At 42.0% G+C, this 24,510-nt stretch overlaps 2 protein-coding genes across 3 annotated transcripts in view; both read left to right on the top strand.

Annotated features, from left to right (window-relative positions):
* akap6 (A kinase (PRKA) anchor protein 6) overlaps positions 1 to 24,510 on the top strand; it is a 420,277-nt gene that overhangs the window by 208,041 nt on the left and 187,726 nt on the right. The window contains exons 21-23 of one of the 2 annotated variants that reach the window (XR_012597348.1): positions 1,007 to 2,251; positions 5,693 to 5,767; positions 9,704 to 10,669. Coding sequence is in view for 1 of the 2 variants with exons in the window: in XM_074661221.1 (XP_074517322.1) it covers positions 1,007 to 2,251; positions 5,693 to 5,767; positions 9,704 to 9,748 (1,365 nt within the window). In the remaining variant the exon portion in view is untranslated. Of the gene's footprint in view, positions 1 to 1,006; positions 2,252 to 5,692; positions 5,768 to 9,703; positions 13,687 to 24,510 lie in introns of those variants that run through there. The other variant, XM_074661221.1, reaches the window with a different exon arrangement.
* Positions 20,209 to 24,510, top strand: part of npas3 (neuronal PAS domain protein 3) — a 324,742-nt gene continuing 320,440 nt past the window's right edge. The window contains exon 1 of the mRNA XM_074661224.1: positions 20,209 to 20,530. The gene's annotated coding sequence lies outside the window, so the exon portion shown is untranslated. The remainder of the gene's footprint in view (positions 20,531 to 24,510) is intronic.

Genomic DNA, 24,510 nt, shown 5'->3' with positions numbered 1-24,510 from the left:
ATCAAGTATTTAATCCTCTTATCAACATGGGAGTGGACAAATATGCTGCTTTATGTAAATGTATGTATATATTTATTATTGTAAATCAGTTAACAACACAAAACAATGACAGATATTGATCCAGAAACCCTCACAGGTACTGCATTTAGCATAAAACAATATGCTCCAATCAGAACATGGTAAAATGCAGCCCATTTTCATTCACACATCTGGAGGTCAGAGGTCAAGGGACACCTTTGAAAATGGACATGACAGTTTTTCCTCGCCAAAATTTAGTGTAAATTTGGAGCGTTATTTAACCTCCTTCATGACAAGCTAGTATGACATGGTTGGTACCGATGGATTCATCAGGTTTTATAGTTTTATATGATACCAGTATCTTCACTCTAGCTTTAAAACTGAGCCGCTACAACCTAAAGATCAAAGAACTATTAAAGAACTTTTCAAATATAAAATAACATGACAAAAGACATAAACTGGACCAGAATAGAAATACAAATTCCATTAAAACAAAATTTACAATAATAAATATATACATACATTTGCATAAAGCAGCATATTTGTCCACTCCCATGTTGATAAGAGGATTAAATACTAGACAAATCTCCCTTTAAGGTTCATTTAGAACAGATAAAAAATGTTCGATTAATCGCGATTAAATATTTGATTGACAACCCTGTTATGTTTACATCATATTAAAAATTAAATTAAATGAAACTAAATAAAATAAAAAGATATATACTAAAAGTGGATTTCATTCATTTAATTGTTTGTCCACAATCAGATGAACCAACAAACCCACTCAGCTCATTTTTATTTATAAAACTCAAACTCACAGATTTGTCTCCCTTCGGGCCTTGGATTCAGATAAGGAAAAACTAAAACTAAATCTTTACAAACTTTCTCCTTCCTCCTCCTCCTCCTCCTCCTCCTCCTCCTCCTCCTCTTCCTCCTCCTCCTCCTGCTCCTCCTCTTCCTCCTCCTCCTCCTCCTCCTCCTCCTTCAGGTCCTGGAACACTCCCACCGGCCTCTCCACCTCCGTAAGGGAGACTTCTACTCCTACCTGTCTATCTCCTCCCATGACAGCGACTGTGGCGAGGTCAGCCAGTGCTCCGAGGACAAGAGCTCCTCTCCGGCGCCCTACAGCATCCCGTCTTACGCCACGCCGACACAAGGCCTCCGCACCCCCAGCCCCGGCCCCAGAACCACCCCCAGCCCCGGCCTCAGCCCCGAGCTCTTCACAAGCACCAGACTACACATAACAAACTCTCCTCCGTCTCCCAGACACTCCTCTCCTGGCCTTGACTCCAACAGATGTGCTCTTGATTTGAAGTTTGCCGCCGGTAGCCACGCCGGGGAGCCGACTAGCCCCTCGCTATCCCTGCCCCCGAGCCCAGACATCAGGGACGAAGTGACCCTGTTTGAGGCCTGTACGGAGGAGGTCTACCTGGGCCCGCCTCTCTGCTACAGCATGGTGCTCACCAAGAAACCACGGCGCTTCATGCTGAAGGACGATGTGGAGTATTTGTCCTCCCTGGACCCTGACTATGAACTGAATCACAGTCTAGCTTACCTGCCTTGTTCAGAAGCAGGTGATAGTCTGAGCTACCTGTCCCCCTCAAAGGAGTTGGACAGAGACCTGGATCACCTGTATTTCCAAGGATCCAGCCCCACAGAGGAGCCTTATTACAGCTCCTTTTCCACCTCCTCGCCCTCAAACAGCGTCTCCGCCTCCCTCCGGAGGCCCGGCTCTGAACCAAAAGCTGACAACCCTTCCTCTCCTCCTCCCGTGTCCTCTGGCGGCGAGGAAGAGAGGCGAGGTGAGGACCCGTACCTCCTCTGTGATGTCGCTGGAGGAGAAGTCGCGGCCGCTGCGAGTGTCAGCGCGCCGCAGGAGGAGAGGAGTCGTAATGAGGGGCCTCCTTATCTTAATCCCCGGGCGCGTGTCGCCCCGATAGACTCCTCCGCAGCCGAATGTTTGGCAGATACTAAAACGCTTGAATCCAATATGGGCGCCGTAATGACCAAGATAAGTGTCTGCAGCTCCGCTACAAATCCCTCAAAAGAGCCAGCCACCACCGCCACGCGTATTAATCCCAAAATTAACTGCTCGGCGATGAGAGAGGCAGATAGGGAGGAGGGGGGGCGGCGGCGAGGAGAGGCGGATGCTCGGCGGGCGAAGCAGGAGGAGAAGGGGAGGAGAGGGCGGAGCGGCTCACAGCAGGAAGCGAAGACGGCGGCGGAGAAGCAGGTTAGTGTTCCACGTATTAGCCTGATCTGCTATCTGGGGACATTATACGGGGCCTTGATACTGCACTTCACCTCTCTACTCCAGGTATTAGTCCCAGCCGAGCCCCTCAGTGGGGATGAATGTAATGAGGCCGGTGTGCATTTCTCTCATTTCCATTTGTGAGGCCGGACGGACGTGAGAGGTGCTGATATGCGTAACCTCCCCTCTCCTCCTCTTCCTCCTCCTTACCCTCTCTCCTTCTCGTCTACTCTTCACACTCCTCCTCCTCTGTTTCCTCATCTTCCTCTACTCCACCCTTACTTCTTATTTCTCATCACCTCTTCCTCATCCCATCTTCTACCTTTCTCCTCCTTCTCATGCTTCATCTTCCCTCCTCTTGTCATCATCTCTCCCCACCTCTCTGCTCCTGTTTCTTCTTCCTTCCTTTCTCATCATCTCTTCCTCTTCCATCACCTTCTCAATGACTGTATTCTAAACCTCGTACTATACTAGTACGTACTGATTTGGAAAAGAGGTAGTATGCAAACAAAAGTAAAATCTCCAGTATGCATTGGACCAGTCTACCTCGCTTACTGTATCCCACAATGCAAAGCGCTGGAACGGTACAGTCTACGCTCACAACAGCACATCGTAGCTATTTCATCACTAAATTCACTTCTGAGCATTTTTGAGGCGAGAAATCAACTGTGTAGATTTTGAATATTGACAGTTTTACGATATTAGATGACGAATCAAACATTTACTCCGATGTTTTCGGAGTTTAGAAGCTCCAGCCAGGCGGTCACGCTCACAGACCGCTACGAGCTGGAGCTCTCTAGAAACCGGTCTGTAGACGAGAGGCTTTTATCTCCTTGTTGACGGATAGTTTGTTTAAATATCACAACACAAATGTCCATTATAAATGAACAGGAATCTGTGTTTATCTGCCTTTATGGAGTTGAAAAGCTCCACAATCGCCCGCGGGTGTAGCTCGCTGGAGAGCCGGCCAGTTACGCTCACAGCAGCAGGAAGAGGGGAGGTGCAGAGCCGCCTCTGACGGAGCAGAGAGATACCTGCTGAGACAACACCACCCTTTTTAACATGACTCTAATATCTGGAAGGAGATCAGTCCACTGTTCTGTTTCTGTAACTGAAAAAAAAGTCGGAGTAAATTTATGGAGTTTGTCTGACTTCACCGTGAGCTGTTAGAATAAAGAGTTTAAAGCCTACTACTGAGGAACGCAGTATGTACTGTGTACTGTGTACTGTGTACTGCATTCGTCAGTAGTAGGTAGTACGTGGTTTTGAATACAGCATATGTTTCGTCCCTTCCTCTTTTTTCTTCTTCTTCACCTCCTCCTCACCTGTACTCTCCCTCCCCTCTCTTTCCCGTCTCCTCCCATCCTCTTATCCTCCTGCAGGTATCTTTTCTCTCTCTTCACTTTTCCACTTTCTTCTTCTCTGTTTTCCCTCCTCCTCCTCCTCCTCCTCCTCCTCCTCCTCCGCCTCATCCCTCTCTCCTCCCTCAGGTGTTAATGGAAGAGGGGGGGATTTGCAGACTTCTCAGTTTTTTGGTTAAAAGGTTAAGGTCCACAGAACAACATCAGCATAATTACTATCAGTCAGATTTCATTAGGATTCATCAGCTAAGAGCTTCCCTCCGTCCCGCAGTGATCGTTCAATTCATTTCATCGCTGAATTAGCGTGTTTGTGCTCTTTTTTAACTTTTCTATTTCCTCATGCAAATGAGTCTTTACCGTCTCTGCAGCCTGCTGCCTCGTCTGTTTCTCAACTTGTGACTCTGTTACAGAGGAATACGGCTCAGCTGAAGAGGCCTGTTTCACTTCGGATCCAGCAGCCTGTAGTTGTTTTTCACACAGTGCATGTTAATGTAGCGACGTGTCCTTTGTGCTACTTAAAGGACACTAAATACGACTTTTACTGCACCGTAGAACAAAATCACATTAATTCATATTCAGGTGGTTGATCAAAGTAATTATTAGTCGTCACTTCATACTGCAGCGTTCATTACATCCCTGTACAGAATGAACTATTATGATGACTAACCCCCTCTATGGGCCGTTTTGACTCGCACGTCAGACGCAACACATCTATGAAGACGTCTATACCAGCTCTGTGCAGGCTCACGTCTCAGCTGCATTTGAGATTGACTTTTTTTTCAGCATTTTTGTATTTTTAAGAATTATTTTTAAGAATTATTTAAGTTTATTTTAGTGGTTTTTTTTTATTATTATTATTATTATTAAAGTTTTATTTTTAGATTTTTATTTTATTTTATTTTTGTATTTTTAAGACTTTTTTTTCCTTTTTTCTTCTTTATTTTAATATATTTAAGATATTTTTTGTGTGTTTTTGTGGAGGTTATTTTTGGTTTTTGAGATTTTATTTCCCGCATGTTTTAGATATCTTTTTTTTTGTATTTTTCAAGTTTTATTTTTATATTTCTTTGAGATTTCAGTTTTGTATTTTTAAGACTTTTTTTCCATTTTTTCTTATTTATTTTAATATTTTTAATATTATTTTTTTGAATGTTTTTGAGGATTTTTTTCCTGCATGCTTTAGATATTTTTTTAATTTATTTTGAGATTTCATTTTTGTATTTTAAATACTTTTTTTTCCATTTATTTAATTTATTTGAATATTTTCAAGATTGTATTCTTTTCCTACATGTTTTAGATATCTTTTTTTTATTTTTAAAGTTTGATTTTTATAGTTTTTTGAGATTTCATTTTTGTATTTTTAAGACATTTTTTTATTTTATTTTAATACTTTAAAATGATTTCTTTCTGCATTTTTTAGGTTTTCTTTCTGTGTTTTTGAGTCTGATAGTTTCCTCATTAAATTCCTCTCCAAATAAAAGACAACAACAAAATGCAGAGATGGGGGTGGATGTGCTGCTAACACATGTGCAGTCACGCTGGCGTGTGAGCGTGACTACACATGCATGAGTGTGTCTGTGTTTGTGTGTGCGTGTTGGTGGATGTATGGGGAGGGATAATAGCTACACAAGTCTTTACAAAGCGATTAGTCGTGAACCAATTAAGAGAGCGGGGTGGAGTTGGGAGAGAATTGTTTTCGGCCTGATGCTCGTTGTTTTAATTTGCAACTTTTCATCAGTTTGGGCTCAAAGAAAGAACAAGCCGATTAGAAAACAAAGACAAACAACGTTTCAGCCGGATAATGCCGTTTTGATTTATTCTTCTCTCTCTTCTCTTGTTTGTCTCTCTCCTTTATTCGCTCTCTTGCCATCCATCGCCTCCTCTCTCTCTCTCTCTTTCTCTCTCTGATGAAACAAACGTTTTCTCATTTCAGCTGTATCATGTGTTTGCCTTCATGTGACTAAACAACGTCTCTGTTGTTCCTCTTCTCTCCATCTCTTCTTTTTCCCTTTACAACCCTCTTCTATCTTTTTATTTCTCCTTCTTTCTCTACACCTCTCAGTCAGCTGTCAGTCACGCCACCAGAACAGCACAAACCTCAGTGAGACCGCCCACCGCGAGAACGAGGACCGTCAGAGTAAGTTAACACACACAACAAACAAAATATGTCAAATCTGTTTTATCATTTTCAGCATCATTTATTGATCGCTGGAGACTTTTAGTTGTGTGATTACTGAATGAGGTTTGGCAGGGTTCTGCTCTCAGACTAATAAATCCATCACAGGAAGTCAGAACTCAAAATAAAGGTTGCTCGTGTCGTTCAGGAGTCGGTTTCACCAAATTTGCAAGTTGCGATTTGCAACGTGAGATCAAAACAAACACCACACTTCAGCTCCATCCAAACGAATACGTTCGCTCCAAACATGCATAATTGAACTGCACAACAGCTGCTGGTATAGACGACATGGTCAGCGACACCTGTAATTCCTTATCCATGTTGAATCAACCACTCGTAGTCGCACTGTAATCACGTTCAAATGAGGAATCAGGGAAGGACACGTCGTGACTGATGAGACCCAATCAAGAAGCGAATGTGGGTGTCTGCATCATCGTTTTCATAGATCAACGTTTCTGCCCGGGCCAGACTGGGAACGTCAGCAGTGCGTGGTGGCTGCCTTGCTGAACTGCTGCGTGTCTCACGCGTGTGGCGTACACACCAGCAGCGAGATAGCCTTTCATAATGGCCATTTCACTTCATTATAAATGTGACTTATATTTATTTTAGACAGAAACAGATTAAGAAGCGTGTGCTCATGTTTTTTCTGCATTTTCTACAACATTGTCCTGCAAATATTTCAGAATAAAAGCCTCGTCTTAACTAATGAAGGAATTCAGTGCACAGAAAAAAAATGAAAGTGAAGCAGGAAGTGTTGAGTCAAAAATAAATCTTTATTTTTTTTTCATGCATTCAAAGCTCACTTGTAGAACATGAAATCCCTAACTTTCCACCGGAGAAGAAACGTCATCATCTGCGTTCCTATTGCAAAAACAAATGTGTATAAATGTGAACCAGCGCTGCTCTTGGCTGCCAGTTTGGAGCTGCTTGGCACTCGCTGGACTCCTCCTGTCGGAGCCAGTGTTGGGAAACACAAGTGGAACCAGACTGTGCATCAAAACAAGTATAAAGCAAAGAGAAGGAAAGCTTTTAAACATGAACATTTCTTCTCCTTTTCTGACCCTGTTACACATCTGGAGAACAGACAACACTTTGTTGTTCTCAGTAAAATCACATCACAAGTCAGTTCCATGTTTTGACAGCATTCATCAGAATCTGCTTTAATAAGATCACATTCTGACATGTTGAGCCCCTCCTTTAGTTCATGTTTGATGTTATTCATCTTCAGTAAAATCTGCCAAAAAGCGTTGGAGACCACTTTGATTGTCAGATATATGACATATCGCATCCAAAGGAGCTGTAATGTGTACATGATACTGGGATTATTTTATCGTTAATACACAAAAAGGGACTTAAATGATTCATGCGTTTTATTTGATTATTTTTGTGCATTTCTTTTTTTTTTTTCTTTTTTTTTTTACAGAAACATAATACTTACTTATGATGTGAGTATTTTTGAGGTTTACATTTTTGAGAAATATTTTTGTATATTTAAAGTTGTATTTTTAAGACTTTTTCCCATTTTTTATTTTATTTTTGATGTTAGTATTTCTATGGTTGTTTTTTGTGCATTTTCATACTTTGGAGATATAATTTTTTGGTATATTTAAAGTTTTATACCAATTTTATTTAATTTTTGTATTTGTTTGAATTCTTTCCATTTTTAAAAATGTATTTAATGATAGTATTTTTATGGTTGTTCATTGTGCTTTTTTACATTTTTGAGATATAATTTTTCTGTATATTTAAAGTTTTATTTTCTTCATTTTTTTTCTTTTTGTATTTTTAAGACTTTTTCCATTTTCTAATTTTTTTTGATGTTAGTATTTTTATGTTTTTTTAGGTTCTATTTTTGTGTTTTTGAGGGATTGTTTTCACATGTCTCTCTCAGTGTTCCCATGAATTATTAGATCATTTCAACAAAGCGTGATCAGCTGAACTAAAGCAGCGAGCTTGTTTTGGTTTTCATCATCTTTTCTATTTTTAAACTCAAATCAAACCAGGAAGCTGCTGAACACGAACAAAGGCCGTCACTGCCACACTCTGTGTGTGTGTGTGAGTGTATGTGATGTGGCCGCCCTATGGGCGCCTCCAGGGCTCAGCAAAACCTACTGCCCCCAACACACACACACACACACACACCCCTGAGGGCAGGGCAGAGAGTCCAGGTAGAAGCTGACAGCCCAACAGCTGCAGGTTAGACAGACATGTTGCTCACACACACACACACACACACACTAGAGGACAAACATGCATACACACTTACAAGTAAAGAACTACACACATGAAAGTGCAAAATCAAGCTCTGCACACACACACACACACCGCATGTAAACCCACGACAAAGGACACACACACACACACACACACATCATATTGGTGATGCGTACAGCTGGTCCTGACCCCCATGGCGTGCCCCAGTCTAGCCCACCTGTTCACACACACACACTCACACACACTCACACACACACACACACACACACACACACACACACACACACACACACTGACTGTACACAGACACAGGTGCAATTAAAGCAATCGTGAATGCGGCTCATGATGTGCTCTGTGACCCAGACAGCAGAAGGTCTGCAGCAAAACACACAGGAGAGAGGGAGAGACAGAGGGAAAGAGAGAGAGAGAGAGACAGAGAGAGAGAGAGACAGAGGGAGTGGGAGAGAGACAGAGAGAGAGAAAGACAGAGAGAGACATAGAGAGAGAGAGAGAGAGAGAGAGAGAGAGAGAGAGAGGGAGAGGGAGAGAGACAGAGAGAGAGAGAGAGAGAGAGAGAGAGAGAGAGAGAGAGAGAGACAGAAAGAGAGAGAGAGTCCAGGTTTCATCACTGACTCATTCTCGGAAAGTTTCATAGAAAACGAGTGAATACGTGAAACATGCAGGAGGAAACTGCTCGGTGGAGAACAGAATAAAACAGAACAGTAGAAGACAGGCAGTTGTTATTGTCTATCTGATTGGATGTGATAGAGATGTCACCATACCAGAAATGTAGTAGTCAATAACAATACCAGTGATATTCCACAATTCTTGATACCCAATTCAATACCAGGGTAAAGAACAATCAAATCAACACTGCTAGTGTTAGGGAGATAAACAGGTCATAATTCACTCTCTAATATCTATTTTATATTGCAGCTAGCATTACTAGCTCTCCCCGACTGTATATAAAGATGGACGACAAGACAGCTCCCCAAAAGTGAAACCAAAACATCTGGATCGCCCCCTGGTGGCTGGCTGCAGTATAGCTCATAAACCCATCATGTTAGGTAGTTCTTATCACGCTGATGTTCGTTCAAGTGTTTTAATTAGTTATTTGATGCTATAAAGAGGGACTGAGACGTCATGATTGACAGCTGTGAGTCTCTCTCGATGACAAGCTGCGGCCGTGCTCGGCTCGCGATTGGTTGAGGCGTGTGTGTGGCAGGACCTCGATACCGCGGCTACACCGCTCGATCACTATACTGCGCAGAACCCGGCTCCAAATGACGTCAAAAAAACAGACGGCAGCTCCCGTATCCGGGATATTTAGGTTTTGGAGGAAGCGGAGACGTGTGTTCCAGCTTTGTATCCAGTCTATGGTCTCAACATGGATTTGTTGTTCACAATGCAACGTTATCAGGACGTGTTGATAGTGAGTTTACTGTGTTCTTTTGTATTTTAGACACCGTCAGTCTCGAGCCCTGATCCCCGGTACCCATGGTACCTACGGTACTGTAGAAAAAAAGAGTACCGTCACTTTTTCATAATTTTGGCATCAACTTGGTACCGAAGTATCTGCTCTCGTGACATCCCCAGGATGTGGATAAAACTTAACATAAACTAAATACAGTGAAATGTTTTAAGAATACAATGAATAACATTTGTGTCTCTCCATCCTTGCAGAGAATACCTGTGTTGGGAGCAGGAACCTCCAGGATCCAGCTGTAAGGTAGCTCTCTCTCTCTCTCTCCATCTCCTCCCCGCTGAGCTGATCTCTCTCCTGGGTTTCCTCTCTCCGGCTGCTCCCCTCTCTGCTCCTGGAGCCTTCCCACCCCTCTGATCTCCCAAATCTCTCTGCTGTATCCCAACGGATCGCTAAGAAACTGGACGGAAAACTCACCCAGCAGTTTCAGGGTTATACCTTAACAACCGATTTCAACTTTTTTCAACAGTAATAAAGGGTCTGAGTTCAGGGTGGAACTGGAATGATTATGAAGCAGTGTTTACGGTTTGGCATATATCTGAGTGGACAATACGTAAAAATTACATCAAAATACAGTTTGATAAAGAAGAAGACTGAAGAGTTCAGAAGAAAACAACGTAGTGACGGTACATCCAACATTTAAATGTGATTATTAAAGTGACTTTTAGAAGTGTTTCCACTGAAGGGAACATCACTCCCAACTCTACGTCGAAGTGAAGGCAACCCAGAATCAGCTTCATCTTTTTATTAATTATCTTCTTTTCTTTTCTTTTTTTAAATATGTTTTGGTGCTTTATGGTTTGGTTCTAAGCCACACAGAGATAAGGCAATACCACTTGAACTTTTGAGCTGTGCCGATGTAAGACAGCCTCATCTAAAACACCACGGAGTGTGAGGAAGCTGGATTTTAGACACCCTTGATCTTCCTTATTGATTCCACTTCCTGTTGGTTAATGGAGGCTGGTGGTTGCACAAAGAAATGTTAGACGAGTCTACTGAGTTACGCTATATGCCGATTAAGAATGAGGACATCATCTTCCTACGTAGCTAGCTAGCTACCGAGCTACATCCCTGAGGAACGTATCCTCGTACAACGGTCCGTATCATATCTTACGAAGAGTTATTCCTAATGTTTCGTGCGTTTTCCTACGAATGTCAAGCAGCGCGTGTCAATTTCCGCTCAAGATCAACTTGGTTAGGTTTAGGAAAAGATGGTGGTTTGGGTTAAATAATATAATAATAAATCGGCGTTGACTTCGGCTACGGGCGTGGCTACAGGTGGCTACAGGTGGCTACAGGTGTGAGAGGCGACTGTTTGTTCTAAACAACGATGGCGGCTCCTGAAGAGGTTATCGTAGATGCAATAGCATCAGTTATATCAGAACTGGAGAGTAGTAAGAACGGGATTTTACTTTTACTTGCTCGAGCGTGCCGCCTGTTTCACACGAGGTGAAAAATACGCCGCCAATTTTATAAGGTTGGTGGTGCCTCCTCGTCCGCTGAGTCTGAGTCCGTCTTTGAGCAACCAGCACGCTCTTTTTGTTTCTCTTTCTTTCTTTTCCACATGATCCCTCCCAGACTTCTTCCTCTGCTCCTGTAGCTTCCTGGAGCTACCTCAGTATTGTTCTGCCGCCACGTGGACACAAACACATCTTAGCATGACTTCTTACTGTACCTCAGTTTTCAGCGCTGCAGGTGTGTTCACCCTGTTATCTTCACTGTTCATGCAGCGGTGTTGCAGCACTAGTAGCATGTTATAACACTTGATCTGTGTCTACAGGTGATGTCAGTATTCATAATGCGTCGCTGTGACAGTAGATCTATTTACAGTAGTAGCTCGTCATCCTGTAGTATCAGCACCACGCTGCAGCGTCGTATGACTCAGTAGATGAACTGTAATATTGACATCACACAACCACAGAGCCTCTGTAGTCTGGAGGAGCTAACTATGTTAAAGTAAAGCTGTCATTGTTGAGAGATGCAAAAGATTGTAGACATCAAGTACAAATATTGAGACTTGTTAGAGGACCCACATTTGTTGAACTTTAAAAGACACAAAGGGGCCAATAAGTTGTATCCCACTGGATTTATAGAAGCTAGAACTTCAAAACGTAAACTGTATTATCACGACTGGAAAGCAATACTGAGGATTTGTTCTCAAAGGGAAGAAAATCATTACCAACTAGCAAACACGCCGGTACACTTTGATTTAGTCGTCCACGTCTCGTTCATTTCCAGAGTTGATTTGGAGTCCAAACCCAAAAATGCAGAACCTCAAGACTCAAGACTAGAGTCTACTAAACGCCTAGTCAACCTATAGAACCTACATTGACCTGACAAAGACCTCTTTGTGAACTCTAGTCTGTTGGGAGCGAAGATGGAACCAGTATGTTGATGTTGTAGAGCGGACGGCACAATGTCGTCCTTCCGATAAGTTCATTAGAGTCGTTTATAAAAGGACAGATTTAGTTGTTGACCCGTGGAAACCATGTTTTGTTTTGTTTTTTATACAAATTTTAACATCTGAAGGGTAAAAATATTACCACACTAGCCGTGTTTCCAGAGTATAGAGTATTAGAAAAGCTGTATGGAAACGGCAACATTTGCTAATACTTGCAGCTAAAAGCTGTTTCCCATTTTTCCAAAGCCTTCGAAGTCAAGTCAAAAGAATAATCTGTTTCCAAAGGCTCCTCCGAATGAAGTGACAATCTTGATTACTGATCTGAAGTGGCAAAAAAGTCTCCGTAAGCATCCATGGTCCGTCGAGTTGGCACAATTGTTGTGCACAATTTTTGTAGCGACTACTATCACTTAAAAAGTCGCTAAGACTGACTGTGTGACTCGTTCCAAAAAGTCCAGATGCGTTTTCCTGTTTATTAAATGAAAGGAATTACCAACAACAATTTAGGCTTACTGGAATAACTAACGTATGTAACATGAAGTGAAAACATCCAAGCCTGTCTCACCCTCTTTGTCTGACTCCCGCGGTCCAAGTGAACAGGTAAAAATAGGTGAAACCACACCGCTGTGCCAATGACGTATAGGAAGTGACGTTAACCAAAAGAACGTGTGCAGCCTAAACAATAATAATAATAAACGACAGGCTGAATACACTTTGGCTTCTAATCTAAATGTTCCAACTGTATATGTTAGCAGGAGGAAGTAGTGATCGTGCTTCCTCTGCAGACCATCTCATTTGTTGAAGGGCAGGGTCAGCACAGTTTAAATACTGTATACTACTTTATCAACACATTGTCCAACTTCCATGTTGATGAGAACTACCTGAACGCACCTTTCTCCAGAGGGAGGAAGTAGTGATGACGCTGTAGACCATCTCATTTAGCTCATGTCATCCTGCGAGTCTTCAGATGTTCGTAGGCGGCGTCCCTTTGAAGGATGCACAGATACTTTATGTGACCAACTATCATTCTGAGGTTGTGATTGATGATTATAAACGTGGAGACTTGGCGATGAGTTTTAGGATGTACGTACCTGCTGCTATGTCGGTGGACGAAGTCACTGTGCTCTGAACCGAGGGTTGAGTCACGAGTCCAAAAATGAAAACTAATAATAATAAACAAGACGGGATTTTATCTATGCAACACGACCAAAGTTGGCGAAAGCTGAAGCGGTGTTGTTGCGTTGAGGTTTGATGACTGTTGTTGGGGGACGTGTGTTGTTATTAATACTGCTGTATGTATGTACACCACTACTGTACCATGTATTGTTTCCTTTTTTATTATTATCATTTTCTAGAAACGATGGTTAGCGGTGACGCTGGGGTTCGGGGAATCGGTGTGTGTGTCTAGGACAAAATAGGGTTTGAAATCTTTCAAATATAATTGTGTGCCTTGCTCTACTGTTACTACTTCTTTGTTTTTGTTAATTAAAACCACTGCTTTCCCAGTTAAGGTGATGAAAACATGCAACAAAAAACAAAGTGAGAAAAGCAAGGTTCATGTTGAGCTTGTGTATATATGTAAAGGTGTGAAACCTCGGTGTAAAATGCAGAGGGAGGAATGCTTGGTGTTTGTGTTTATTTAACTCTGTATGTGACCCGTGATGTGGAATATCTTTATTATTATTATTAGTATCGGCCATAAAGAGCTTGACTGCATGGTTCCTGCTAACTACAATGTAAAACCAACTGTTGACAAATAAAACTTAATTTATTGGGAAAATTCTTCTTTGTGCTTGTTTGGTTTTTACTGTATTTTTGGAGATGTTAAGCACGTTTAAAAATAAATACATGTTGTGTCGATCACGTTTACACACTGACTCCGAGCCAAAAGAGGGTTGTTTGACAGCTCAGAGCCTCCGTACACGCAAACGTCATCTAAAATGGCATCTGATAAACTGATTCATTGATGGAGGATGGAACCTGCCAAAATCAAAAATCAATCAATAAATAAATTACTCGATAAATAAATAAATGTCATTAAATGTAGGAAAAATAAAATTAGAAATAATACAGTCATTAATTAATTGATGAAATGTGACATAAATAGATATATATGTTTTAATTTGCTTCTTTATTTACTGTTTAATTTTCCCTTTTTATTTATTTGTAATATATGTATGTATATACATATATGTATTTAATTTTATTATTTTTTAAATGTTTTTATTTATTTATTATTTCTTTTTAAATGTATGTATTTATTTGTGTTCATTTATTTATTTTTGCACGGTTTTCTCTTTGCATTTCACCCCTTATTTAAGGCCCCAAACTTATTTATTTCTGTATTCTTTTCATAATGTATTTCTATTATTTTTGCTGCATTTAATGACATATTTATTTATTTATTTATTTATCAAGTCATTTATTTATTTATTTTTATTATTTTGGCAGGTTCAGTCCTCCATAGTGGAATGTGTTGAATGAGTTAAAAAAATACCTCCAAAGTCATTATTAACTTGACAACCTCCCACGTTAAGTTTTTAACCGGCATTTGGCAGGTTGGCGAATGTTAATTGCAAGTTTTGGACGCAATCCCTCAAGAGTGGGCAAAAACAAACCTCCAGTCAAAGCTGGCATTGAGAGGTTTTCTTTAAACAACAGCGACGTGTCAGAACCCCAATCATCAGAAATGCATCATTAACATGTTTCTGATCTTCCACAGATTCATTTCTTTGCCCTTAATCAGACCTCTGTTTTCTCCAGCCTGCACACAGACGGACAGTTTCGACTGCTGAGGAGGAAGTGATTGGATCCGATGATAAACACTTTGGGGATATTTAGATAATGTTTACTTCATCAGAAGGAGGTCAGTTTGTGAAACAGGAAGACGCTGCTGGTGACACGGAGAAGATGGCGGGATGATGATGATGATGAGGAGGAGGAATAGCCTTGATGTGGTGTTCACCTCTGCTGAATCCAAAGGCCTGTAAGCATCTCTCTCTCTCTCACGCTGCAAATCAATTTGTCCCTGATTGCAGAGCCTGTCCTTGATGGCATCCTTTAGAGCTGAACTTGGTCTGTTCGGTGATGAAAAGTCTCTTTTCACATCACAACAAATCAAACAGGAGAATGTTTATGTCCCTGCAGCGCGTGAATAATACTCTTACTGGGCTTCAAATGATTGTTGTTAAAGGATCAACCCACAACATTAATAACTACGATTAGAGGAGGTGACAAGACATTCAAATGGAAAGGGTTCATCTGCTGGGGAGCAGGACTGGGATCAGGACATCTGCCGGCAGATTTGGGTGTTTCAGGCGTACACATGTACGCCAAAATATATATACTGTATGTATAAAAACAAAATGGAGACAGACAAAAACTATGATGGAGACAAATAAAAACCAAGATGGCGACGGCCAAGAACCAAGATGGAGACAGCCAATAACCAAGATGGAGACAGCCAACAACCAAGATGGAGACAGCCAATAACCAAGATGGAGACAGCCAATAACCAAGATGGAGACAGCCAATAACCAAGATGGAGACAGCCAACAACCAAGATGGAGACAGCCAATAACCAAGATGGAGACAGCCAATAACCAAGATGGAGACAGCCAATAACCAAGATGGAGACAGCCAATAACCAAGATGGAGACAGCCAACAACCAAGATGGAGACAGCCAATAACCAAGATGGAGACAGCCAACAACCAAGATGGAGACAGCCAACAACCAAGATGGAGACAGCCAATAACCAAGATGGAGACAGCCAATAACCAAGATGGCGACGGCAAAAAACCAAGATGTCGACGAACAAAAACCAAGATGGCGACGACCAAAAGCCAAAATGGTAAAGGACAAAAATCAAGATGGCAACGGCCAATAACCAAGATTAAGACGGCCAAAAACCCAGATCGCGACGACCAAAAGCCAAGATGGCAACGGCCAAAATGCCAAACTCAAGGCTTCAAGATGATGATGGCCAAAAACCAAGATGGCGACAGTTTAAAACCAAGATGGCGACGGTTTAAAACCAAGATGGCGACGGCCAAAAACCAAGATGGCGACGACCAAAAGCCAAGATGGCGACAGTTTAAAACCAAGATGGCGACGAACAAAAACCAAGATGGCGACGAACAAAAGCCAAAATGGTAAAGGACAAAAATCAAGATGGCAACGGCCAATAACCAAGATTAAGACGGCCAAAAACCCAGATGGCAACGGCCAAAATGCCAAACTCAAGGCTTCAAGATGATGATGGCCAAAAACCAAGATGGTGACGGCTAAAAACCAAGATGGCGACGACCAAAAGCCAAGATGGCGACGGTTTAAAACCAAGATGGCGACGAACAAAAGCCAAGATGGCGACGACCAAAAGCCAAGATGGCGACGGTTTAAAACCAAGATGGCGACGAACAAAAACCAAGATGGCGACGAACAAAAAACAAGATGGCGACGGTTTAAAACCAAGATGGCGACGGCCAAAAACCAAGATGGCGACGACCAAAAGCCAAGATGGCGACGGTTTAAAACCAAGATGGCGACGAACAAAAACCAAGATGGCGACGAACAAAAAACAAGATGGCGACGGTTTAAAACCAAGATGGCGACGGCCAAAAACCAAGATGGCGACGACCAAAAGCCAAGATGGCGACGACCAAAAGCCAAGATGGCAACGAACAAAAAACAAGATGGCAACGGTTTAAAACCAAGATGGCGACGGCCAAAAACCAAGATTAAGACGGCCAAAAACCCAGATCGCGACGACCAAAAGCCAAGATGGCAACGGTCAAAATGCCAAACTCAAGGCTTCAAGATGATGATGGCCAAAATGGCGAACTCAAGTCTTCCAAACCGTTGGGTGACGTCACGATGACTACGTCCACTTCAGTTTAAGGTGGTGTAACCTGATGAAGGTCATGTGATTAAAACACCGTTTGTGTGCACTTCATTCATATAGTAATGTATAAATGAATGTATTTGGTGTGGTGGACGTATAACGCCTGGCTCAACAGTCCTCCGGTAGTATTTGTTGTAGCTGCTCAGCGTCGGTGTATTTAACCGTGCCTCAACGCCACGCTTTGACACCTCCTTCTGTCTTTCACAGAGTGTCTGAGGATTAAAAAAAACAGCAGTTAGCTGCAACAAAACACACTCCACATTAAAGCAAATTGCTTGGTGCGGTTGTTGATAGTTTCTCATTGTTGCGTCCCTCTCGGTTGGAGCTGTGATGCTGATTGTGGCTGAAGGGGCCTTCAGATGACTGATAAGCGTTGATGAATGAAAATGGAAATGCTTTTCAGCGTTTTGCCTTCAAAGGGAAATCAAATAGGAGGAAGGAGAGGGGAGAGCAGAGGAGGTAGCATATTTGCCTTTTTGCAATTAACAAGATATGTTCTTTTTTTGTGGTCAGAAAAATGGAAATGGCTTTTAAGGTCGTAAAGGTCGAGCGCATCGAAGCATGGTGGCTCCGCAATTACTCTTCAGGCAGCGGCCTGATTGGGGGTAGGGCGGGGGGGTCCGGCCGCGCACCGACGGTCAAATTAACGAGACGGCCGGCTCCCTGTTGAAAAGATCACATGTGATTACCGTACATCAAACAGACAGAGCGCTCAAATTATCTCCTCCCTCACTGTGAAGTCAGAAAGAAAGGATAAAACGCAGACGGACTGATTAGTTAAAGGCTTTAAATGTCAAAACTTTCACTGTCCACAGCTTGAATGAGTCTCTGCTCAGAGGACAGGAGGGGGGTCGTCCTCCAGTTTACAGCAAATACTGCTGATGGCTGCCCTCATGACATCAGGGAGGACATGCTGGATCTCATCGGACTCATCTGAGAATCTGAGATCACCAGCGTTTCATTCATGTCTGTGTTAATTAATAGGCTTTCTAAATATCATGAAATATTGTCGGCTTCAGCTCCATCAACACATTCTGCTCCCAACTCGTCAAATACCGCTGCTTGGTACTCCTTTTGGACGGGCCAGGGACAGTGTGTGAATATATAGGCTCGTTACATGCAAAGTGTCCTTTCAAAATAATCAAGGTTTAGGCAACACAACCACACAGTTAGTGTTAGGAAACGGTCGTGGTTGACGTCACTGAATAACGTCCCATGTGACTCTCAAGACTGACGATACCGATGAGTCACGGTGACGGTCAAAAACCAAGATGACGACGGCCAAAAACCAAGATGCTGACGGCCAAAAACCAAGATGACGACGGACAAAAACCAAGATGACAACGGCCAATAACCAAGATGGAGACAACCAACATGCGGAGCTCAGGTTTTGATCTGAGGGTTCCTGTTTTGTTCGTAGTATTTAATCTTAATCTTGAGTAGATATTGACAGTAAAGTTGATAATTGTTGTTTCTAGGCGGGTCGGAGGCTGAGCTTCCTTCCAAGATGTTTTTTCTTCTTGTGTTCAGACAGGTGATGTGACACCAGCGGATGCAATCAGTGCTCACTGAAACCCTCTGAATCAAAGTTAGATTTAAAGTATTTGTGTTATTAGAAAGCTGCCGGATGAAGACGTGTTTTCAACCATTTGTATCGCTGTTGAATGAAAACGGGACGTGTGTGTTCAAACACACACACACACACACACACACAGAGAGTAAAGCACCTTCTCAAGCCTCTCTCCGCGCTGTAATGATCTTCTTGTAGTGCTGCGGAAAGCCTCCGCAATCCCTCCTTCATTTTCCTCTCCTCTTCTCCCTGATGAGCAGAACCATCCCTTCATCATCAGCTGCACCATAATGTACTTTAGTCTGGGGACGAGAAGGGGAAAATGGGAGGATAGATTGAAAACAGATTCGCGTATAAGCTGATCCCACATTAGGGGATGTATATAATACGCTGAAGTCATCAAGGGTTTGTTCTCTACAATCAGAGTGATGCATCGACGGCTCGCCGGGCTGCAGATGAACAGACTGAAACTTCTCTCTGCTGCAGGTGAGGAGGAGGAGGTTCAGGGTCTTCGTTCAGTTCTCCTGCAGACGGTCGGCCTCAAACACTCCTCCTGGTCCGACTGGGACGAGAGGACGGTCAGTTAAAACATCACATTCTGGTGGTTTTAAATACATACTTCATATACAGTATGTTCCTGCTTGTTGACCTTCAGTTGTTCCTTCTTTCAGTTTGTAATCACAACTTCATGATCGTCTCTCCAGTCGTTTCCTCCTTCCTCCATCTGAACTTCTTGCTTTTGAGTCTTTTGCAAGAAACTTTATACAGTTTGTTTCTGAAACATCCAACTGTTCCAGGACTTGAAACCCGCTGTAGTTAGATAATCCAACATTTAGTCCCCTTTAACTTTTTTATGTGTTGTATTTGTATTTAAAAAAGGTTGCAGAGCTGGTCGTGTGAGGGTTAAAAAATACTGACGATTTAAAACCTTCAAATGTGTGTTTTTAATTCCCTTGAATATGTTTGTTTGGTTTTCAGGAACTTCCAGATTATAAAAAACGAGTTTAAAGAGGACATATTATTATTATTATTATGCTCATTTTCAGGTTCATACTTGTATTTTGGGTTTCTACTAGAACATGTTTACATGATTTAATGTAAAAAAAAACGCTTTATTTCTTTATTTATTACGCCGCTCCAGCTCCGCTGTAACTAGCTTCGTTTGAGGGCGCGCCAAACTAGCTGTCAAGCAAATGTGTTACTTGGTGACATCACCACGTTACGGGAGAAAAGGCCTGGACATTGTGATTTATAACTTTTTACATGCACAAAAAAACTAATCAAGTCAGATATACCTGTTTCTCCGATAGTACCCGAATGCAGCGTTTACTCTTTGCTCCACCTCTCTGTGTCGTCTGCTCCGTGTTATTATTAAATCAATAAATCAATAATAATAACAAAGGTCACTTTCACTTTAACATCGTGTGTCCAAAGCAGTTGCAAAAATATTCTATTAAACTGTCTTTAGTGTTGCATTCAAGGACATCCAGGAGAGGACGGTCGGCTGCCAGGAAGCTCTCGAGCATTGTTGTTGGAAAAATGTAAAAGCTGCAGATCAAGGTTGCTGCTCTGCAGGAGACTCAGAAATGATTCTACAAAACTGGTTTCAGCTGCGATACCATGCCACAACATCAAATATACAAATGTAAAGTTACAATTAAATGCAATGTCTTGTTTTTAAATATAATATCAAATTGACTTGCAGATGTATTTTAACTCACTTTACACATGAAAGCTGTCTCTCTGACTCCGCCTTCACTCCACCTGATCAGGCGTCAATCATTCACACCTGTAGAGTGACACAAGAGGACAGGAGTGACAGTACTTTATTTCTTCTTCTTTCTTGTGTTTTTGGCTCCAGATGGTTTTGAACAGAACGTTTTCTGTGTTTTTACGTCGTCTCCTCGTTGACCCTGTGGACGGAGTCACGTTGAAGGTTGAGTCCTCTGGAGGCTGAAGGACTCTTTCTCTCTCTCTCTCTCTGTGTTGAGGCAGACTGAGGCTCAAGGCCTCCTGTCTCCTGTCTCCTGTCTCCTGTCTCCTGTCTCCTGTCTCCTGTCTCCTGTCTGCTGTCAGACTCTCTGATTTGATTTCAGCCTGAGTGGATTCACTGGATTTCTGTGGAGCAGCGACAGACTCGCCTCATGTGAGCAGGTAAGACTGATTCAACTGTATGTGATTCTCAAATGAATGGTGTTTGTGAGTGTTGGATCTGAAGTGTGTAGCCGCTGTGAGACTGGAATGATCCTTAAACACCTCAGCTTTAGTTGAAATGTCCTGTTACTAACTGACATTTAGTTTCCTTCAATCTGCGTTACAAATAGGTACTGCTGCATGCAGTATGCAACATTACGCCGTGAACTTTGACCTTCTTGCTCATATTTGTCGTACTCCGGAGCGTGAATATTTTAATTAACGTTGTGCAAACGAGTCGCAAGAACAGGTGACATTAGTGGCCTACTTACTGTTGACTGATTGTCAGTGAGCTGTCAATAGAGAGGTGAAGTCCCGCCCCCTTCCAGTGGACCACCATGGGACCTTATTTTGAAAAAAAACAGTAGTCAACGGAGAGACAAATATGTTTTTGATCCTGTTTGAGTTGCGTCATGATTCACACATTATGATGTTTGTCAATTTAAAAGATCATTTTACTAGTCAAGAAAGTGTCTCAGTTTGTCGTCGTATCATTTAGTTTAGTGTGAAACCGTTCAGTGAACTACATCTCTCGTCATCCTAACTTAGCTATGTAGAGCTGCGGCACCTGGCTCTAAAAAACTGCAGCCGCCTCGATCTCGTGAGGTTATCGTTGGCCACGTGTGCACCAATCAAACTCAATCAAACTTTATTTATATAGCACCTTTCAAACAAGTGTTAAAAATGTATTTAGAGACGAATGCACACCAAAACAACCAATATAAGAGTTCATTGAATAAGAAAGCAATAAGAGATGGGTATTTAAGATAGTAAAAGATAAATCAAATACAAGGAAATAAAAATAACAGTAAAAATAAATAAACTACACAAAATAAGCAGATTGTGTTAAAATAATACAAATTTTAATAAAATAAAATAGAATAAAAAAGATAACATGACGTCAGATCAAGTCGGGATCAAGTCGGACGCAAATTTAACCGGCATGCATTGTACGCTGATCGCCCGACTCATCTTGAACGAACCTTTTGGCTGCTCTCCACCGACTGCAAGACGCAGGGCATGATGGGAAACGGCTGGCTGTCGCCTGATCAAAGAGCTGATTGGCTCTTAGTTTTGGCAACAAACTCCACGTGCTGTAGGAAGTCACAACTTTCTGTGACTGTAATATTTAACGCTAGATTGTAGGATGTTAGTTAGTCTGTTAAACGCATCTTGTGTGGTTGATAATAATAATAATAATAATAATAATAATAATAACAATAATAATAATAATAAAGAAAGGTTATTTATATAGCACTTAAAACGAGCTCATTACAAAGTGCTTTACAAGAAGACATAAAAATAATAAACAATAGAAATTTCTTATCATTTTATTTTTCCCTGTTGGAAATTATCTATCTGGACGTCCTGCAGGTAGAAAACCAACATCACTGATCAGTTTAAAGTTTAAAGTTTGAGGAGAGGGACCACCTGAAACCGTGATGTGATGAACCTGATGATTGTCACTGTGTGTGTGTGTGTGTGTGTGTGTGTGTGTGTGTGTGTGTGTGTGTGTGTGTGTGTGTGTGTGTGTGTGTGTGTGTGTGTGCGTGCACGTTTTAACATGACTTTAATATGGATTCATGGAGTTTTAGCCTGATTGCATTTTCACATCAGTCGTCAAAAGACATTTAAAAAACAATTTGATACGAGACGGCGAACGGCCGGATAAATAACAGCAATGATGATGCCAGCGTCGACCGCAGACCGCCATCAATCATTAGCATATCAGGAAGTGTGTGTGTGTGTGCGTGTGTGTGTGAGTGTGTGTGTGTGTGTGTGTGTGTGAGGGAAAGGACAAAAAAAGAAGACATAAAGTTGATCTCCATTATCAATCATTTGCATACGGAGGTGTGTAGACGAGGCGTGTGTGTGTACACAAGAAATGAGAGGGAAGTTTGTGTGTGAGTGTCTCAGAGCGCTCCGTCTGTAATTCCTCGTAGCAGTTAATTCATCATCTGTGCTGAGGCGTCGGGGCGTCCGCGGGCGTTTAGGACTAATATTTCAGCTCCCATTACAGTGGCGGAGCAGAGAGCCGAGGCTCCGGGTTGACCTTTGACCTCAGCCGGGGGAATCGCAGCCTGACCCCATCCATCAACGCGGGGAGAGGGAAAATATGAAGAGGGGGGGACATTATTAGTTAGATTACAGGGGAGAGAGATTCAGCTGTCATCTGGACGGCTGGAAGTGGCTGTCTGTCCTCCTTCTTGTCTGTCTGTCTGTCTGTCTTTCTCTCTGTCTCTCCGTCTCTCTGTCTGTCTGTCCTCCTACCTGTCTGTCCTCCTGTCTGAAGTGACGTGACACCATCAGACACCTTACCTCGCACAGCAGCTGGATTCTCGCGATGTCACAAGATCACATGAGGATCGTGGGATCAATTCTCACACGAATATCCTTCTTGTCAGGCTTCAAGTAATGCGTCTGTGTCCGGTTTGCTAGAACACGGACCAATCAGCGTCCTCTGAGGAGCTACGGACGGGTGGCCTAGGTGTGAGAGGACTCTGGTCCGAGACATTACATCGCTTAACAGCACAAAGCTGTAAGATGTTTTTGGGATTCTTACATGATAACAAAAAGTTAAAGAGAAAAATCACGTCGATCAACAGAAATATAGATTATTAGATAACGAGCAGAAATGTGAGGATTTACTGCTTTTCTCCGTCTTATATAATTGTGTTTTTACGGACATTCAACGTCCCAATTAAACAATTCAACAGAAAAATAAAATGTATATGAGTCCTTTTGAAAAACAATGATAATCAATTTGTTTTGTTTAGTTTGGAGGAAAATCTTTACGACACAAAACAGAAAGGGGACGTTGTTCTTCCAGAGCAAACAGCTTTTAGAGTTTTTTATGTTTTAACAGACGGTTACAGAAGAAGAACATTAATTGTTTATATTTAACTTTATGTAATCAGGTAATTATTTAATCATTAAAAGGAATTATCAAGCGAAACAGGACTGAAGTGTAAACTTGAAGAAAGTGTAAATATAAAAATGAAAGCTGGTGACACTCGTCCGTCTTTTTATTCATCAGTCATCACTTGTTGAACACACAGAGTGTTCGTTCTGTCTGCGGTCTGATCTTCTGAAGACTAAAGTGATGATTTGTCTGTCACCAGCTGTCGTTCACTGAGGACGGAGAGGAGGAAAAAAAACAAATCAAAATGAGGAAACAGAGTCATGTGATCTTTAACGGACTGATGGTCGGCTTAATAGAAAGAGATGACAGGCTGCTGTCTCCAAAACGGATTCACGGAGACATGACGGAGAATTATTGACTGTTGTTGTGTTTCACAGCGAGTCAGAGGAACTGATGACAGCTGATGGCGTGTGTGTGTGTGTGTGTGTGTGTGTGTGTGTGTGCGTGTGTGCGTGTGTGTGCGTGTGGATAAGGATACTGAACTTGAACGTGTGTGACGGTGCGTTTCGTTGTTTTGTTGTATTCTCATGAATTTAGGTGACGGCATTAAATCATTTTATAACGTACCCGTAGACCCGAAGAGTTCTGAGATGAATTTAATAACTGAAGACTTTCATTAAAAGAACAAAACTAAATTTGTAACTTTAATACTTGGCTTTTAATCAGAAATTTTTCCTCAAATTTCTGACGTCAAATAGCTTTTTTCATATGGCTCTGCAACGGCGAAAAAAACTAAAACCAACAGTGTGTTCCAATCCACGTACTTCCGTACTTACACTTACTATTTCGAGTGCATAAGTGCGTTCACACTGTGTAGTATGGCAAAATGCAGTGCACTCAAAGTACCCGGATGTTGTACTCCAAACGGTCAAATCGTTGAGTGTAGAACGCTGGACACTTTTCACACTCAATTGTCACCGTGTTGGCTACGTAGCGGAAGGGGCGGGACCAGGACCACTATTCAAACATGTGAAAATGGCGGCAGATGATGCCGGAGCTTTTGCGGTGCTGAACAACG

This window comes from Sebastes fasciatus, chromosome 15 (assembly GCF_043250625.1).
Source record: "Sebastes fasciatus isolate fSebFas1 chromosome 15, fSebFas1.pri, whole genome shotgun sequence".
Taxonomy (NCBI): domain Eukaryota; kingdom Metazoa; phylum Chordata; class Actinopteri; order Perciformes; family Sebastidae; genus Sebastes; species Sebastes fasciatus.
Note: the sequence above shows the minus strand (reverse complement) of the source record. Positions and strands in the feature narration are given on the sequence as shown.